Source organism: Cydia amplana, chromosome 4 (assembly GCF_948474715.1).
Source record: "Cydia amplana chromosome 4, ilCydAmpl1.1, whole genome shotgun sequence".
Lineage (NCBI taxonomy): Eukaryota > Metazoa > Arthropoda > Insecta > Lepidoptera > Tortricidae > Cydia > Cydia amplana.
Genome location: NC_086072.1, coordinates 20,000,917 through 20,021,343, shown reverse-complemented (window position 1 = coordinate 20,021,343; position 20,427 = coordinate 20,000,917). Strand labels below are relative to the sequence as shown.

Here is a 20,427-nt window from a genome sequence, read left to right as displayed (position 1 = left end):
AAGAGGATATGAGAAAGAAAGGAGTGAGTGTTGAGGTGACGCAAGATAGAGGAGAATGGAAGAGAAAAACATGTTGTGCCGACCCCACTTAACGTGGGATTAGGGCAGGAGGAAAAAGGAAGAAGCGCTGGTGGCCTAGCGGTAAGAGCGTGCGACTTGCAATCCGGAGGTCGCGGGTTCGAACCCCGGCTCGTACCAATGAGTTTTTCGGAACTTATGTAAGAAATATCATATGATATTTACTAGTCGCTTTTCGGTGAAGGAAAACATCGTGAGGAAACCGGACTAATCCCAATACGGCCCTAGTTTACCCTCTGGGTTGGAAGGTCAGATGGCAGTCGCTTTCGTAAAAACTAGTGACCACGCCAATTACTGGGATTAGTTGCCAAGCGGACCCCAGGCGGGAGCCCGCTTGGCTCATGGGAATGAGCCGTGGCAAAATGCCGGGACAACGCGAGGAAGATGATGAGGGCAGGAGGAAAAAGACTCTGCTGCCGTTGATAATTTCCTGTTTATATGGTGATTTAAGACGCTTGGGTTTAATCGCAGACGCGTAGTCTGCCATCTCCGACAATGTTTAGAGAAGTCGGAATGTGAAGCCGCAGGCAGGATATTAAACCCTCGGATTTATGATCTAGTAATTAACGCTCAACCTGGAGCGGATATTGCGCGGTTTCGCCTAATCTCGAGGCCAACTTTGATTTCACTATTGCTTGTAACTTGAATATTGAGCCGCGGAATTAGAAGACAGAATAATGAGGTGACCTCGATTGAGGTGATCTCACGTGTTCCGTCTAGCTTCGTAAGGCCCAATGTGCATTAGGCCTTATTTAGCATTTATTTTGTTTCATTGTTTTCTAAACCCTAAAAAAGTCACCCTAATCTACTATTATAGGTGTCAACAAGGTTCAAATTAAACATAGGGATACTTTGTATGGTGGGCCTTACGAGGATTGGTTGAGGTGGTCTGTGTTAGTATATACCTAATTAGGTACATATTATTATTATGGTAATAATTATCATTTGATGTTTTATCTGTCGCTTTTCGGTGAAGGAAGACATTGCGAGGAAACCGGACTAATCTTAATAAGGCCTAGTTTTTCCTCTGGGTTGTAAGGTCAGATGGTAGTCGCTTTCGTAAAAACTAGTGCCTACGCCAATTCTGGGATTAGTTGCAAATCGGACCCCAGGCTCCCATGAGCCGTGGCAAAAACCCGGGACAACGCGAGAAAGAAAAAGAAAGAAATATAATTATTGAAACTGCTCACAAAAATTTATTTTAAACTTTATTCCACAATAAAACATAAGTAAGTACAAATGGCAAACTTAATGCTTTAAGGCTTAAATGTCACGAGGATCAGTCGAGATGTGCGACTTGTAGATGAGAATATCCATTCAGTTATATCCATCAACAGTAACCTAACAATACATCAATTTATAACATTTGATGATACCCGTCAATACCAGTCTGGTTCATTATTGGCTGATGCGTAATTAAGGATCGAAGCTTGCGTGTGGCGTATGGCGTGCTGATCGATCATATACGCTTTATGATCGTTATTAACCGCTGCGTATCAGAGGGGTAAAGGGTGTATGAGAATATTCACGTCATTGCTATCATGAGTTTATTTTTCGTCGATAAAACATTTTTTGAAAGTTTACTTAAGAAATGTACGGTTATAGTCATAGTACCTATCAATAGTAGTAGATGAGGTAACGCGTTACAAGTATTTACAGTTCGTTATTAGCTTTACAAAAGGAGATATAAGTACATATCTCAAATATAATGTAAAACAATGTAATGTGATATTATTCATATTTAATTACCCAGGGGGGGGGGGGGGGGGCTACCGCGATATAATTTTATTCAATATCGCGGTAGACCTGTTTGTTCAATTAAATATGTGTACAAAACGCGAGAGTTTAAAGTGTGATATTATTCATGCCATTTCAAGTTAATCTTTTTCTTATATATTCAAAACAAAAATAAACCAAAATAATTCATCTTAAGCTTGAAAAATCAGCCCATCGCCGTTTTCATTACGAAACAAAAAACACCATGGTCAAAATGTAATAAACTGAAGCGTTTTAAGCCCCCTTTGTTTACGTTAAGTAAAAATAATCTGTCCGCCATCTTGAAACGGAAGTTCACCGAAGTAAACAGTGGCCATCGGCTGTTTGTCTTGCCAACTTCTGTCGTGTTGTTAATGCTTAGCTTACAGGCGAGTCCAATATTCAGTGCACTAACGTATAATATGTGTTTGCCACTCCCGTATTGGTTAAACCAATTTGGTTTACATAGCCACGAAAAACATTGTCGCCCTACCGGACACTATTTCAATAGTCTGTAATAGGCTTTAAGGCCAATGATGATGAAGGTATAGTCACACAAGAAATTGTAGAAAATAAATGAGGGCGCCTCTTCCTACGTAACTGTCACATTTTTGACGTAAAACGCTTAAACATGGCAACAATTTAGTATGGTTTTTTTTAGTTCCATTTTATTTAATTTCTGCTATTTTATGTCGCAGTACTAATACTAATAGACCTACACTATGTAAATAAGGCCCGGTTCTTAAGCTTGTCTACTTTCAAAATTTCGTACTTTTATAAGGCCCACTTGCACCACCCCACTAACCCGGGGTTAAGTGGTTAAACCGTTAATACAGTGTCAAATTGTATTGGTAACCATGGTAACTCTAGGTTTAAAATTTTGGGCCATGTTCCCTAGTACCATAGACAAAACCGCAAGCCGATTTTTATTTTGATGTCGCTTTTTAATTTTTGTCAGATTTTAATAAAATTGGGAGGATAGATAGAATTCCCTATTCTGTACAACATAAGTGCAAGTTCACCGTAGGTCCTACAAAATCTTCCACAGAATTTCGAAAACGTATGTTATTCAATTTAGCGATGGAATAATCATTTATTTACAAACAAGATATAATATATACAGTGGTATTACTAAAAGAAATTAAAAACTAGCTTAATATCTAAAATAGGCCCCCTATTTAGTGATAAGACCGCCTGTTGTCTGCCTCTACATTTAATCAATTGTTCTTTTCTTTTGTATCTTTTTACTGAGGTGTGCCAATAAAGAGTATTCTATCTATCTACTTATCTAATTCTCGTAGCTCAACGGAAATTTTCAATCATTTTTGTTCCAAATTTTAATTTCGTGTTTTTTCCAACCAGAAGGAGGAGCCCTTCAAATCTACCAAATTTTATCAAAACCTGACAAAAAAAAATCGCCAAAAAAAAAAACAAAAAAATAACCCATGGGCCTTCTTCGGTGCAATAGCGGCATGCCAGATGAATTGTTCCGAACTAGAGGTTTGACTCACGTACGCTCTGACGCGTGTGGAACAACAATTCTGAACTTGGCACAGTAAATACAGAACAGTGGTATAGTTTTTGTTGACTAAAGACGTTTGTTTAGAGCTGGAAGAACAGCGTGGTGCATTGTCTACTGTACGATTTATTGTAATTTTACTTTATTATTGGAATTTGATGTTTTTTTGTCGTTTTAAAATGTCATTAAAACGTAATAAAGTAAGTTACTTTATTTATTTCTGTTTTTTATCAATTGATAATGTCAATCATAAAATTTTCATGTAGGTATTTATTTAAAAAAATATATTAAAAATTCCTTTCTAATCGTGTTTAGACATTCAAAAAATTCAAAAATTCGTTATTGCGTAAGACACACATTGTTTGTAATGTAAGGTAATGAACATTTATTTAATTTAATTATAATTATAATAAGTTATGTACCTATAGGAAAAGCGGCGCCACCCAACAGAGGTATTAAATTATTACATAGTTACGTAATGTGCTAATTTTCGCACTAGTGCAGTTACCATTATATACTACTGTAAAAATAGTTCTTTACTTACTCTACTAACTTTTATTTCACGTAATAAACTAACCGCTTCGTCAAAATCTCTGGACGTTCGTAAATGTTGTTCTTAGTTAGTTTCACCACTAAAACTATCCTTAACAATAGTTAGCTTAGTTTGTTGTTTTAGGCCTTCATTTATTACGAAAATTAGTTTGCGTTGCTAATCGTGTAAAAACTTAAAGTAAATGAATTAGGAAGTTTGGTGATTAAGGGACGTTTTGGTGAAAAATTACGGAAAAACTACTATTTGTAAGTGTTTTATGTTGGTCTATCTGTATTTCTGTTATTTATTTACTTATGTCTTCACGCGCCCACGCCCTACTTACCATTCAGATTACAAAAATAAGTATATAACCACAGATTATATAATGTATAACCTTCGAGTGCTACTTCATATACATACCATTGCCAACGTTTCTTCTTACATAGGTATTGTATTAATAACCTTATACAGGGTGATTCATGAGACGTGAGCAGGAATAAGCCTACCTACACAATCAGTAAATTTAAAAGAATCGTTCACCACAATATTTAAGTAAAACAATCACGCTTTTTTCTGTTGTTATACTTTTTGAAAATGACAAATTTAGTTATCTACAATCATGGATACCCTACAACATTTAATTAACAAAAATAAAACCTTTTTAACCGTTATGACAGCCCTTTGAGTATGAAGAAAATAAAATGTCACACTTGAGTGAGATACAATTTTTCAAAAGTAACCAGACTCCGATGACATTCAATTTGGCACTTGTTATGGATAAAACAAAGAGGGTGACCATAAATGTCGTAAATAAATTAAACTTTTTTTTTAACAGTATAAAATAAATTAAAGTTAATCTCACAAATACTGGTACAAAACAGTTGTTTATAACTTACTGTATGCGTAGGCTTGATCCTGCTCACGTCTCCTGAATCACCCTGTATAATAAAAGCATCCGAAAAATATTAGAAAAACCTAGACCACAGTTGTTGTCAGACACGATTTCTATTTAGTAAATCCAAAAAAACTATAAAGAGTAGGTAGTAGTTTTTAATTTCTTTTAGTAATACACTGTATATATCTTGTTTGTAAATAAATGATTATTTACAATTAAAAAAAAAAAGAGTAGGTTAATAGTTGACCGTGACGTCATTGTTCTGTTTTCCATACAGATTCCATAGTGGGTAATCGTTTTGACGGTTCGAAAAAATAAACTGATTTGACTAGTCAGTCAACTACCCTATTGCTCATACAAATCAATGAGATTGATAGTCACAATATAGATTGCTTTAAAAGATAAATAACATATACCAGCCGGCCTAGCCAAGCGGACAATCGCTATCGCTTCGACGACGAAACGCTTTGTGTCTCTCTATCACTCTTCCATATTAGTGCGACAGTGACAGTTGCGTTTCGATCGCTACGGAGCGTAAGCGATTTGCACTTTGGCTACGCGGCCAGTTTCATAAGCCGCATTGAAATTAGATCCGTCGAAAAGCCGACTTCTATTGAAATAACTAGACGCACTTTACTGTACAAATATATCATTGGTTCTGTCACGGGGGGTATGTGGAGTGGGACAGGCTAGTGTTGTACCACGGGAATATTTCTGTTTTCGGGAATGAATCAATATAATTAATAAAGCTTTAATTTGGTATTAATCTGTCAGCTCCCACGGCTCATGTATGAGCCAGAACGCTTATGGTGACGTCATATCGTGGGATTCGACAGGTTAATACAAAATGAAGTTAATTTTGCTGACAATGATATGACACATAGTAACAAAAATAATGTACCTAATAATATGTACCTATTAACAAGAATTTATGAGTGAGTTTGAATTCATCACACTTGTGAGGAAAAAAGAAGTATAAATACAATTTCTGCCTTATTTCCTAAGTTAATCACAGCCCTAGGTAAACTATAACACCTAGGCGACACCTTTTACGAGCAAGTGTGATGAAAAATAATGTATAGGTACTTAAGTATTATTTTATTTGTAGAAATAATAAACATCATGAGTTTAGGAAAAGGAAAAAAAAATGATTAAACGAATGTTGTTCCTGACGTTGTTTTTAAGGGATTAAATACTGCAATGAGAATACAGTTACACAACTGTATAGCAATAACATTTATAGGTATATAAATTTATGCTTTAGGTACACACCTAAAGCATAAATTTATATACCTATAAATGTTATTAATCAGATTTAAGCCTATTTTAGATTTAAGCTAGTTTTTCATTTATTTTAGTAATACCACTGTATATATATATATTGTTTGTAAATATAATAAGTAACAATAAATCATTGTCATATTAATCAGTAATATACAAAACACGAGAAGTCATATTGATTATGATTAATTTTATCATTTATGTTAAACACAACAAAAAACGAAACCGAGAGACACAAGACATTATAATTAATTAAAACGAAATTAATTGCGTTTAAAATAAATAATAAATTGTCTCGCTAAGTCTCCTTTCATTAATGAATAATGGTCACATCCCTATTCTATCAAAAACGGCATGTGGAGTATGGCACCGCATTAGTATTGTTGACAGCTTTACCGTTCACTGTGAAAGCAGAAATGGCGACGGAAATAGAATAGTGGAGCACTCTAATTTAGTAGCGGTGTCGATAAAAAATGTAGGCGTATGTTCAGGTAACTTTACTATTTTTAGATTACTGAGTAGGATGGTATCGTTTTTAGGGTTCCGTACCCAAAGGGTAAAAACGGGACCCTATTACTAAGACTCCGCTGTCCGTCCGTCTGTCACCTGGCTGTCTCTCATGAACCGTGATAGCTAGACAATTGACATTTTCAGGGGTGATGTATTTCTGTTGCCGCTATAACAACAAGTAGGTACTAAAAACAGAATAAAATTAATAATTATTTAAGGGAGCTCCCATAATATAATAGGTACTACTTTCTATAAACATGTTCAGAAATGTTTACTAAACTCTAGCTAGAGTATAATTATAATGGATTTGAAACTGGTAGTTAAAAGGCTTCTAATCAAACCAGTTTCAAGTCAGAGCTCGTACCAATAAGTTTCTTTGATGTTAATATATAAGAAATATCATTTGCTATTTCCAGTTGCTTCTTTATGAAGGAAAACCAAAGTAATCTGCATCTGCATATCTAGAGATTTAGGATGCATGCTTTATATATGTAAAGAAATATAAATATATGGATAGGGGAAATCTTGAAGAAAGGTCAAGTCAAGAGCACCCTAAACCGGCGAGCGTGTGGAATGTATTGAAAGTGAAGGAAGCGAAAGAGGTACCGTAAAACGGGGTGAGTAGGTTTCGCGGGGAGAGGTGGGTTATGAATGGGGAGAGAAGGTTTGAGAAGGGGGTGAGAAGGGATTTTAAGGCTATTGCTACAAAAGTAATGTATTCCAATTTAAAATGGAGCTATAGTAATCCGCATGATAAAAAAAATCGATCCAACAATCTTCCAAAATCACCTTTGTATGAAAACCCCTCTCACCCCAAATACGAGGCACTACGGGTTGAGGTGGGTTTTCCTCTTTATCGTCAAAGTTATGAAATGGAACTACCCAAAATAAAATAAAAACTAAAATACAAACATCCGGAACCTTGGAGGATACAACTAAACGGAGTAGCCATTAACAGGCTTTCCCCTCTGTCGAAAATAGGCGGCCAACGGTCATACACAATGTATGGACTGACGTTTATCTGACATGGCTATTTTTACGTTACGCATACATTTGACGTTCCCCTCCCCCGCAAAAATCGGCAGACTGTTTTGTAAAGAAAATTACAGACATGGCGTCTCCGTTTGATTATATCCTCCAAGTCCGGAACACTTATTATATACATACACCATTCAGTTTTCATATGTAAAAATAAAATGTTATCGAGGTTTGAATTTCAGTTTTGACCGTACTCATCCTAGGGATCGTAGCAAGTGGAAATCCGTGGGGTCTGCCTACCCCTCCGTGAAAAAGGCGTGATTATATTTTATTTATTTTATTTTAAAATTTAATTCAGACAACAAGGCCATATTACATATACTTTATAGACTAACATACATATAATTTTATAAACTTAAGTTACTATATAATATAATAATATGTATGTATGTAAATAAAGATACCTATATCAAGAAGCCTATCTGTATTGTGCTTTCTTTACTCATCATAATTTTGCCTGTATTGTAATCTACACTTTGTTCCTCAGGTTTTCGGTATATTTTCCTTTACCGGACAATATGTTCAGTTAATTAGGGTCATCCATCAGCCCGAGGGTCTCTGATGGTCGATTGATTAAGTTGGTGTTGTCATTTTTTGCAGTGATTGATCCTATTCAAGATTTGGGGTTATCGAGGAAGGCTTTGTTTTTGGATAGCCAGAAAAATATACCTAATTAAGTTATTTTACACTGAGTGTGTTTTGTACATTCGCCATAAAAAAAAACCAGCCAAGCACGAGTCGGACTCGCGTTCCAAGGGTTCCGTATATTACACAATTTTTAATAGGTAATGTTTTTGTTTTACGGATAAAATACTAAGTAATTAAGTTCGACTCACGCTTGACTGCCTGTTATGTAACCATACGCATACGCATAGCCCATAGTAAAACTAACAGGTTTACAATCTTACTGTGTCATATATATATACCTTAAATCTGACAAAGTATAGCTTTATTGAACAACAACATAAGTATAAAATAACAATAAAATAACCTAAATAAAATTAAAACTACCTACAAAACTAAAAGTACTACTTAAAAATGGAAAACTAAAAATCTATATCTAAAGAGGGCCCCTGGGGCATAGTACCAAAGATACTGGCAGCAATTCCTCGCTGAATTGCAACGCTTATTCGTTGAGCGAGGAAGCTGCCAGCTCTTTTGTCCCCAGTGACCTCAACCAGCCGTTTGGCCAAATATTTACCTCAAATCTTAAGTTCACATAACACGGGTTCACAAAGTGATGCGAATATTCCCGCCCTCTGATTGGTCGGACCGCAGGCGGCCAGATCCATCATCGGATTATTGACTGGCGGTTTACCGCGACAATTGTCTAGCAGCCGTTCGCGAAAATTGTTTTTGCCAAATATAAAATTTATTTCCTAAAAACATTCTGTATGTGGCCTTTTATTTAAAAAAAAATAGTTGGTTTGTTTTGTCAGCCAAATAATAGTGTCATATGTTCAGGTAGGCGATTTGCACACACAGCTGCAAAAGTGCAAGCAAGTGCGTATCGTATAGGAATGCACTTAACTAGCTCACTCTGTATATAAAACAATAAACAAGAAAACAGGACAACAGAATAAATAAAGGAAAACAAAAGGTGATATCTTAGTAATATATCGGAGACAGTTACGACCTTTTTACGTAAAATCTTTTAAATATGTATTGATGTGTATTTCAGTTCCCGGAAATATTTTGTATTTTATTCTCTTCTTTGGTGTCACGCTTATTGTCATTACTCGTTCGTCCGATTCCGCTTTCGCCAGGATTTAGAACACGTCCGTCGGATTCCTCTTCCTTCAGATCTCTTATTTTTTCCGTATATAATAGAAATGTAGTATACGCGATATTGTCCGTTAAACGTTGTTTTAATTCATGAAAACTTAAAATTAAAAAAATATGTTAAATTTGTAGGGAACCCTAGGTTTTGTCCTCTGCGCAAACCACATATACTGAAATTAGAAAAGAAACTGCTTCTGACGAAAGAGGAAACTGACGGACATGATCTAAATCAGAATTATGTGCCTATTTGTAGCTCTACTACATCTATGTTTATAGTTTGGCAAGCCATTTTCGTCAGTATACAAAGGCGATTTGAACAATGTAAGCGCGAAAGGTTTTTCTCCCATAGAAAAAAGCCTTTTTCTAGTGACAAAGTGGGTTTGCCACAGTATAGTTTATGGGTAATAAGCTAATGCTCGGGAGAGTATTAAAAATATTCTTTTAGAATACACCTAAACATTGAAAATTCAATTCCTTCGAGGTTCTTGAAAAAAAAATCATAAATTTCTGATCTCGTTTTCTAAGATGGAAATATTCTTAACACGTCTTTCGGAATATTCTTAGCCTTAGTAACATCACTATAATATAACTATTCCCAAGATTACATTCGCGCGTATACACTAAAGTGCAGGCGCTTCGCAATTTCCGCAATCGTTCAACGCCCGGAAGCAAAAAGACATATGTACACACAGTGCACTATAAAATCTGTATGTAGATACGACCTTACCTTACTTATACACCATCCCTAACATTGTAAACGCAAAAGGGCGTATGTGACAAAGAAATTTGTATGGAGATTGGACGTAATATTTACACGATAGTTTTGCAGTTTAGCAAAGGTGTCCTTAATAGGAAGATATTGGCTGTTAAGCTCTTTTAGATTGGTGTTTGTGGGAAAACACGTGTTAGACCAGTGGTTCCTAACCTGGGGGTAATTACCCCCGAGGGGGTAAAACTGGTATTTTACGGGGGTAATAAGCTAACCTAATATAACAATACCTTAACAAACGTACACGTTCTATTTTTTATTACCATTGGGAGGAGGGGTAAAATCAGGTTGCCTAGTTAGTCATAGGGGTGACCGGACTGAAAAGGTTAGGAACCACTGTTAGACTGATGTGTTTACGGTTGCAATCACAGGCTGGGTGGAAATGACAATTTATGATGTTAGTTACACGTTTATTTGAGGCAGTAGCTAGATTTTCAGTATTCGCTAGGTGCACCTTGAGCGTGTTGAGGATTGGAGCGCATCTCATGCACTTGCACTTCATTTTACAAGCACCAATCAGCGTGAGCTTCAAGGTCGAATCAAAATAAGATCAAACTTGTTAAATCTAATTTAGGCACATTGGCCACTGCGTAGTAATTTAATTTGCCACACTCAATAATAAGACATCTTTTCGCTTGTTTCTTTCTGAATTGTTAGGAAAGGCCACTATTGTAGTGGCCAATAACTATAATAGCAGTCACCTTACTTAACAATTTTTGCAATCATTAATTGTATTTCCTTTTCTATATTGTTGTTTTTGTTAAAACAAACATTCCATTCTTAACTACGAGACACCTAATTCCAAACACGTAAATAAACGGTACTTACAAACAAAATACTAATAAGGTCACATAACAACCGCTTTTGCCGCCACGCCCCCAAATTATGCCCTCAAACGAAATAAGTTACTGTTAGCCTTTAATTTACCCCCGTCTATTTATTTGAGGGTCTCGTTTAAACAGGCTTACGTATTAAATGGGTTTTATCTACGCATGTAAAAGTTGGTTTAAGGATGATTCTTGTTACACCGACGCGTCGCCGCTCTGTGCTAGGTATATAGTTATTGGCAAGGTGCGCAGTCGGTGGAGGGGGAAGTGGCGCTGATCGTCACAAACACAGGTAATCTTATGGAATGTCTGACATTAGTACTAGCGGCAGTCGCTTGAACTAATTTTACTCCATAAGATTTAACGTAGAAAGTCTGCCAAAATGAGGGCAGCACCAGTCGTGCACCTAGCGAATATACTGGCTATTATATAATCTGTGATACTGGCCACATAGTTTCTTGGCCACCATTTATATTAGTATGGCTGCGTGATAAGTGTGAGAGGCCATCACATTAGTTTGCATTGACATTGACTAGTGTTTACTGTAAGTTCAACATTTGCCACTAAACGCTATAGTTGCAAATAGCAACTCGCAATAAACCGGCCTCAATGTACACACTTATCCGTGTGCCACTCTTACCCCGTATTGACCTTAAATACATACCAGAATTACTGTAGTCAAGGTTGAAACGGTGTAAAAGTGATCCTTTACCCTGCATACATTTACCTTGCATATTTTACTACCATATATTTTCCTTCCCATTTATTTAACAGTGTAGAAGCTCTTAGAATCCTTTGTTTTAAAAGGGATTTTAGAGTGGCACTTTAAGTTTATGTCTGATAGAAAACGGATAGGTACCTTTCAACTTTTATCACGAATAACAAAGTTTGGGTACTTACTTACGCTAAAAGGCACAAACAACAAAAGACTACCTATCTATAAGTATTGCATTCAGTTAAGTTCCAGATGTTATTTAAAATGTATACCTACCTTATTACGGTATAATACTCTACTGAAGAGATGTCTTCATACCTACCATCGCTTTAAAAAATATAATAACTTTAGGTTGGATGTATAAGTTATACTAGCGACCCGCCCCGGCTTTGCACGGGTTAACAAATTAGACATAAACCTTCCTCTTAAATCACTTTATCTATTAAAAAAACCGCATCAGTTAATGTCTTTTAAATGCCAAAGACATCAACTGCCCAATATTAACCTTCGAACATTCCGAAAAGGTTCACGAAGACGCGCCGCACACGTTAGGCGTGGCATTCAAAGGGGTAAAGCGCTTTTACATACTTAACTCTACGAGTATCGTCTCTATCCTTATACTAAAGACTCGATCGGTCCCCTGTCACCGCCCTATTACTACGCTAGTTTACTCGCTATCGGCAGATTATGCTAATCGCCGTGTATGTAAAACCGATTAAAGCCAACGTAAATACCCTGCACATAGAAGACATGCTATAGATGCGCTATGAAGCGCTTACGTAACTAAATGTCACCATATAACACCTAATATGCTGGCGCTTTTATACTTTCAGGCTAATTCGAACGTGTACTTGTATTAGAATATATATGTAACATTCATGCTTGCCAAATCCCTGTTTATTTACCACTACCCTGATAAAAACAACTGACCTCGCCATTACGCCAGTGAATTCAAGACTTTTTGTTCACAACGCCGACTTTTTGTCCACAACGCCGAGTGCACGAGTGCTCCGCGCCGTCTAACGATGATTGATTGACGCGGTGTCGCTACCGAGTGGAATTTTAAAAAATATCGTGGTACTCCATTGTGTTAGCATTGATGCCTTAGTCCTGAGTTTTATTGTATATAGTGCCACATTTTTCAAACTGCAATTGTAATTATCAAGCTTCATTTATACTCATGTTGGGTAGACATATTACGGCGTAACAAACTTGTAGAGCCATAGAGCTAAGACTACAAAACAACTATTTTTATTATGTATTTTGGGCTCATAGAAACCCTATGTTGTTGATAACTGAGAATATCCTATCAATTATGACTCATATCTTTGATATCAATATTGAACACTTAATTGTTAAAATAATAGTAGGTATTTAAAGCAGATTTTGCTAATTTAGTTTAAAGGGGTTATCATGTCATTCTGCATATATTAAAACTAAAATAAGTTATTTTCAGTGTTCCTATAATATGTATTTATTACAAACTTTCTGTTACAGTGACAAGTGATGTCGCCGGCGGCGCGCCGATAAACTCTCTCCCGGGCGGCGGCGCCGCTCGCCTCGCGCCGTCTTTTGACGCCGCCACGCCGAGAAACGTCACAGCACTAGTGGGCAAGTCAGCGTACCTGAGCTGCCGCGTGCGCAACCTTGGGAATAGAACGGTAAGTTTAAATGAAATGAAAGTTTATCCAGAGGAACCGTACAGTAGATGTTTTAAATTATAATTGTTGATCCGTAATAGTTAAGGTGACTGCTATAGTTATTGGCCACTACATTAGTAATTGGCTAATTGGCCACTCCTAAAGTATCAGATAGAAGTCTTATTATTAAGCGCTTGTCTTACGCCATCTTTCGGCAGCGTCGGCGCTGTCGTGCTTGATGTATGTTACAACACTAGTAGTAAATATATAGACACGTCTGCATATTTTTTGGGATTCTTAATGGAAGTAAACCTCCACTGTTCCTGTATAACTATATCTTTCAGCACACATGTATACATTATTCATTCAGTGACCAGAATATAATAAGGTGAGTTCGACTAAGATCGGACACCGGGTAAGATCGTATGATTCAAATTTCTGCCTGTTGCGGGGCTTTTTTTTAATGCTGCCAAGGTGATGCAATGCGCTGTTTTGTCCCGGGACAACAGGCAGAAATTTGAATCATACGATCTTACCCGGTGTCCGATCTTAGTCGAACTCAGCTTATTTACCCTGCCGCGCAAAAACAACGATTAATTCCCTTTTCCGTCCAAAAAATACCCTTTATCATAAGTCGGATAAAAATCATTTATATCCCAAGCAATAGACAAGGCGTAGTTCCCCGCTTTCTTACCTAACAAGCTGCAGAGGGAAGATCGCAATTATCTCGAACAATTAGACGGCGCCGGCCGCAACGGAAACGCAACGGAGACGCAGCGTGGGGCGGCCATTATAGGTCGGGCTTGGGAGGATTCGCTTAGATGGGTTTTCTGTCATTGTTATAGAGGTACCTTAGATGTGCGTAACAAATATTTCTGTTTGTTGATATTGCACGGAAGTCTTTAATTATTTATTCATTATTATTTTTTAATGAATATAGCCTTTTTTATTCCTTAAAAATTTACATTTAGTTACACATAATATACCTACATTATTTTACAGTTTAAAATAGCTCATTTCATCATAAGTAGAATCGTTATTTCTAAAATAGTTTAGTTACAAATATGCTTAATGTGAATACTAATTTTTATACAACAATAGTTAATCAATTTTACAAAAAAAAATACCTTTGATTAATAATTGTCAAAAATGATATTTAAATAGTTTTTACAATTACAATTAGGAAGTCATGAATGAATAAAATTATTGTTCATGACTTCATTAACAAGAGAAAATAAACAAACAATAAAACTTAGTTAACCTTAAATAGGTACTACTTAACTGACATAGGTATAATAAACGTATAGATAAAAAAAGCGTCCAAGTGCGAGTCGGACTTGCCCATGAAGGGTTCCGTATTTAGGGGATTTATGACGTATTAAAAAAACTACTTACTAGATCTCGTTCAAACCAATTTTCGGTGGAAGTTTGCATGGTAATGTACATCATATATTTATTTTAGTTTTATCATTCTCTTATTTTAGAAGTTACAGGGGGGGGGGAAGTGTCTCTCGCGCAAACTATTCAGTTTAGAAAAAAAATGATATTAGAAACCTTAATATCATTTTTGAAGACCTGTCCCCACACGTATGGGTTTGATGAAAAAAATTTTTAGAGTTTCAGTTGTAACCCCCAAAATTTATTGTTTTTTTTCTATTTTTGTGTGAAAATCTTAATGCGGTTTACAGAATACATCTACTTACCAAGTTTCAACAGTATAGTTCTTATAGTTTCGGAAAAAAGTGGCTGTGACATACGGACGGACAGACGGATAGACGGACAGACAGACAGACACACAGACATGACGAATCCATAAGGGTTCCGTTTTTTGCCATTTGGCTACGGAACCCTAAAAATTGGCCCAAAATTGCCGTCAACGGGCAAGTTGTCTAGAAGGTTGGCTGTATTTCGTCGCTGTATGGCGATGTGATGTACAAAATAGCAGGGTGCCCTCTGGTGTATTTCATGAACGATGTCGTTGAATTTTGGAATATTTGTTAAGTCGTTCTTTAACTATTACCTATAAGTACTCTTGACGTTATGGTTAAAGAATGAGATTACATATCTGCCCGAACCCTTGGTAAACATTGTCGTACCATATCTGCATCAGTCTCAAATTTAATGTGCAAATAGGCCACAAGGGCTCTTTGCTACTTTCATAAGTTTAAACTTGGTTATTTTATGAATAGGTTACTTATAATGACAATTCGGCAACGTTAGTTACGAAAAAAACCTTAAAAGTGAAGTTTTAAAATACCCCATAACTTATTTTTGAAGAATAACAATTGACACTGATTAAATTTAATTTGAAATTCAAAAATAATTTTAAATGAAGCACTAAAGTCCGTTGCGAAAGAACGAAATAATTTCGTATTGATGATTAATGACGAAATGGAATCCAATATTCAAAACGATTTAAGAAGAACATACGGAGCGAAGTCTTGTAGTTGATCGCAGCGCGTTTGGAGATATGACGATGACAAGTCTTTCAGAATTTGTTATAAAGTTCAACATTTGTTCAACCATATTGAAAACATACTTCTAATGTTCGTGCAGGCATATTTTATTAAGGTGCAGGTAAAATTACATTAGCTTCCAAGGAAAATGCGACCAGGGGTCTATTACATACTACAATTATTAGTTTAACACATTCAGTGCCGAAAACCCGACTATCGGGTATTTTATGATTTCGTTCCCAGGCCGGAAGAAAGTCGGGATCGTGGTATTACAGCTTTATATGACGAAATTTTTGTGGCCTGCGGCGGTAGCATGGTCGCATTTTTATCGCTTGTCACCATGTCTGTCACGTTTTAACAAGTATTTATGTGCAAAAGTTACGGGCATAGTGACAGGCAATAAAACGAAACCATGCTGCATCCGCTAACGCGGATGTCTTGTTTGACTGGGTGGCAATAAATGTGTTAAAGCTAATATTAGTAGTGATTTTATATGAAAAGTCACTAATAGTATTAGCTTGTAATTTATGATGCAATAGGCCCCTGGTCGTCTTTTCCTTGGAAGCTAATGTAATCTTAAGTAATCTTACTGATTACCAGTCCGCCGGACGATATCGGCCTGTCAGTTGTTCGGAACTGTCAACTTTTTGTTCTAAAAAAAAAATTTTTTTTTTTTAGAAATACGCTTGCACGAACATTAGGTATGTTTTCAATAGAGCTGATAACAAATGTCGAACTTTATAACAAAATCTAAATACATAGACAGAAAATGAGAACTTGTACACAATACACAAAAATACAAGACCGCAAAAATTCAAATATTCATGTTTTTTTGCTTCTAAAAAGGAGAAAAATAATGGTAACATCGCAATATTTTACTATCACAATCGTTGCAAATGCGGCAACTGACGGCGAATGAGAGGGCTTCCCGCGAATCAAGTTCGACGAGTTGCCTCCCTATCACACTTACGTACGAATTTACAAGTGCGACAGAGAGGCAACACGTCGAAGGGGCGAAGGCCCGCGTTGTGTTTTCATAAAACGCGCTACGTAATCGACGCAAAAAGTCGCCGTGTGCTACTTCCCTAAAGGTAAACAGATTTTAAAACTCGTTTCGACGACGTAAACAAATAGTGCAATAATATTTCATATTAATTAAATACTCAGAACACGATTGTTCGTAGATCGGAAAAGCTTTGTTTACGGCGCAATCTGAAATGATCTGTTTTTGTTTTTATATTTTTCTACTGAAAATTATCTTCACGATAATCTCCATAACATTAAAGAAACGATCTGTTCTTAGGGTTCCGTACCCAAAGGGTAAAAACGGGACCTTATTACTAAGACTCCGCTGTCCGTCCGTCCGTCCGTCCGTCCGTCCGTCTGTCAACAGGCTGTATCTCACGAACCGTGATAGCTAGACAGTTGAAATTTTCACAGATGATGTATTTCTGTTGCCGCTATAACAACAAATACTAAAAACAGAATAAAATAAAGCTTTAAGTGGGGCTCCCATACAACAAACGTGATTTTTGACTGAAGTTAAGCAACGTCGGGCGGGGTCAGTACTTGGATGGGTGACCGTTTTTTTGCTTGTTTTGCTCTATTTTTTGTTGATGCCCGGTTCTTTTATTATATTATTGGACTGAAAGTTACCTTCACGATTAATCTCCATAACATTAAAATTAAAGTGGAATATTATATTGTTTAAAGTGTATTTTACACGTCACGTTCACGTTAGACCGGGCCGTGTCCGGGCCGTAACTTCCGGCGCTTGGTTTTCTATGTAAAGCATCACGTGATCACCTGTCATCTGTCATAGAAAAGTTAGCGCCGTAAGCTCCGGCCCGGACACGGCTCGGTCTAACGTGAGTCATCCTTAACTCGGCCCGGGTTGGAACTTTTACCTAGTTTCATTTAGTGGTTAAGATTGAAAGATCCTGTTGCGGATTGTATCATTTGTTGGTAGGTGACTAATGGTGACAGTCCATTTTCAACGACAGCTGCACTACTGTCAATTTTACTATGGAAATTGACAGTAACAGTGACGCGTTCAGTACCAGTAGTGCAGCTGCGGTCAGAAATGGAATGTTACCCTAAGGCGTTATTCATAAACGTCTGCTAAGTTAATCAGCCGATGATCGTCGTTTGTCCCTCTCTATGGCATAACGACAGATAGGGACAAACGATGATCATCAACTGATTAAGTTAGCAGCCGTTTATGAATAACGCCATACGCCTGTAGCTGATGATTTGTATTTATGTCCACTTGACAAAGCCTGTATTTCTGATCACAATCTATTGATTTTGTGAATTTCCGAAAAAGAAAAAGCAGATATAGGTTTTTTTTGTGTTAATGGATGTGAAAAATACTCAGTAAAATAATTAACGACTTAAATATATTTGTTTATTTATATTTATTTAAAAAAAATGATTTATTTATTTAAAACCTTGAAAACATTTAGGTTTTTAATATGAAAATGAATGTTTTAGCGATATTTATAAGACTGCCTGTTGTTTCTGTTTTCTTTTTGTATTGTTTTCCTTTATTAAGGTGTAATAAAAATAAAGAGTATTTGTATTGTATTGTATTGTAATGCCCCTTCAACTCTCAGTCAATACTGAAGCGACGTCAAAGTTTTTTTATTCTACAGGACCCAAAGCGCAGGCCCGACGCATTCATCCAGATTTTTTACAATTTTAAACGCTAAATTACGTGACAATTAACCGCCGGCTGTGACTGACGGCCGCTCGTAAAAAACGCACTGATTCGACAAAATCCGAAACACTGGCCCCGGCAGATTACAAATGGCGTCATTTTGATAAGGCCGTGTATATATTTCCACTTTAATTATGATAAAAATATACCGGTTGATTTTGTTGTGTCTGGGAGATAAATTCGTGTGTTATATTGAATGACTGATGTAATTAAATTGCATGTCAGTCAGCCGCATAGGTTAAATTCGTGAAACTATAGCTGTGTCCAGACGGGCTGGGCAAATCGACCGATTTGATTAGGAAAATAATCGACATCATTCTCCAATTTAATCACCTATTTAAGATTCATGGTGATATTTGAGCCCTCTAAGTAAAAAAAAATCTCCAAATCAAAAATACTAGGTCACTAATTGGTATTCTTGCGCCCGCACCCCATTTTATCGGTAATATCGGTCATAATCGGCGGTCGAATTCGGCGAGCCAAATTGGCGTTTGCTTTCGCGCGTCCTGATATGATCGGACAATTTCATCAGATTGGCGAAAAATTGTCTCGTCTGGACACAGCTTATCTTCTAAGAAGCAAAATTTAGGTGTCGGCCTTAGCGCTTAGTATTAGGTATAAATGTGTCCTATCTATACATTTTCGGCGACATTTATTATAATTAAAACTGGTTGCCTACAAAGGACATTATTTGCTGAGAATTAAGTTTAAAGTACAAGTACCTACAAGTTGTACATGTACAGGAAATATATAAGAAATATAAAATCATCTGCCGGGCACAATGGAAAATTTCTTCCTCCACGATATTTTACTGATAAATAAAAGGTTGCGGCTGCGCCCTGGAACCCATTTGTCCAAAAGGATGCTCTTGATTCAGAAACGTGACATTCGTACTCGCAACCTAATATTTTAATGGTGCCTGCGACTTGCCGAAATCGCATTAAGACTGCAAATTTGCGCGCGCACTAATGCTCCCTCCCTTCGAATCGGAGCAAAGCACTTTATTTTATTCGCACTTATTTATGTTAATGTTTATGAATATTCACAGTTGGTTGTTTACTGTATAATCTCTAGGGTTTATTGGCAGTGTAAGTGTATTGTCTTTCAGGAAGATACATACTTCTTGTTTATTGTTTAAGTACCTAATACCCTCGTACCGCCTTATGTACAATAGGATGTACACTTGAAATTGGGTACTTTCCTCTATTTAAAATAAATTATTTCACACCGTGCACGAAATAAAGCACCAGGTAATTCTTAGAAAAACATAGATAGCAGTTATTTTTAAACACAATTTCAATTATTAAATCAGATAGAAATATAAAAAGTAGGTGAGTTGACCGTAACGTCGCTACACACGTTTTCATATAAATTCCATATTGGCAAATCATTTTGACAGTTCTAAAAAAGAAGCTGGTTTGACTAGTAGGAAAGTACCCAATTGAAATGTCAACCTTCATTTGAAACAAAAAAGTAGCATTTCATTTGTTTAGAAAGGTTTAAATGAAATTCACCCTAATTCAAAATTGCAATAGCCGTTCAAGAAGTATATCACTCTCACGGTAGATGTCGCGAGGGCCTCCCTAAGGCTCATATATGGTTGAAATATTCGCTGTATTGGGTGAGGTCTTGGTAGCTCAGATGGCAGAGCACTGTGCTAGAGATCCAGTGTTCGTGGGTTCAAGTCCCACGCAAGACAGTGAATTTTTCCACTTTTAATTTGTTTCTAAGCAGTAAAGAATATTTGTATTGTATTGTATAAAAATATTAAATTTATAAAACAGAATCGCCTTCCAAGGGCTTGTTATATTGATTAAATTAAATTATACCAGGAATAATTTCGGGCCATTCACCTAACAAATATCCGCAATGACAGAAATCCAATATCTCACTAACAATAGCACCTTAATC

General features: G+C 36.5%; 1 protein-coding gene and 1 non-coding gene across 4 annotated transcripts in view; both read left to right on the top strand.

Annotated features, from left to right (window-relative positions):
* LOC134647398 (zwei Ig domain protein zig-8-like) overlaps positions 1-20,427 on the top strand; it is a 539,358-nt gene that overhangs the window by 62,792 nt on the left and 456,139 nt on the right. For all 3 annotated transcript variants that reach the window (XM_063501749.1, XM_063501748.1, XM_063501747.1), the window contains exon 2: positions 13,199-13,362. In XM_063501749.1, coding sequence (XP_063357819.1) covers positions 13,199-13,362 — 164 coding nt within the window. The remainder of the gene's footprint in view (positions 1-13,198; positions 13,363-20,427) is intronic.
* Positions 20,143-20,215, top strand: Trnas-aga (transfer RNA serine (anticodon AGA)). The gene has a single exon. It is a non-coding gene; the product is annotated as a tRNA-Ser (tRNA).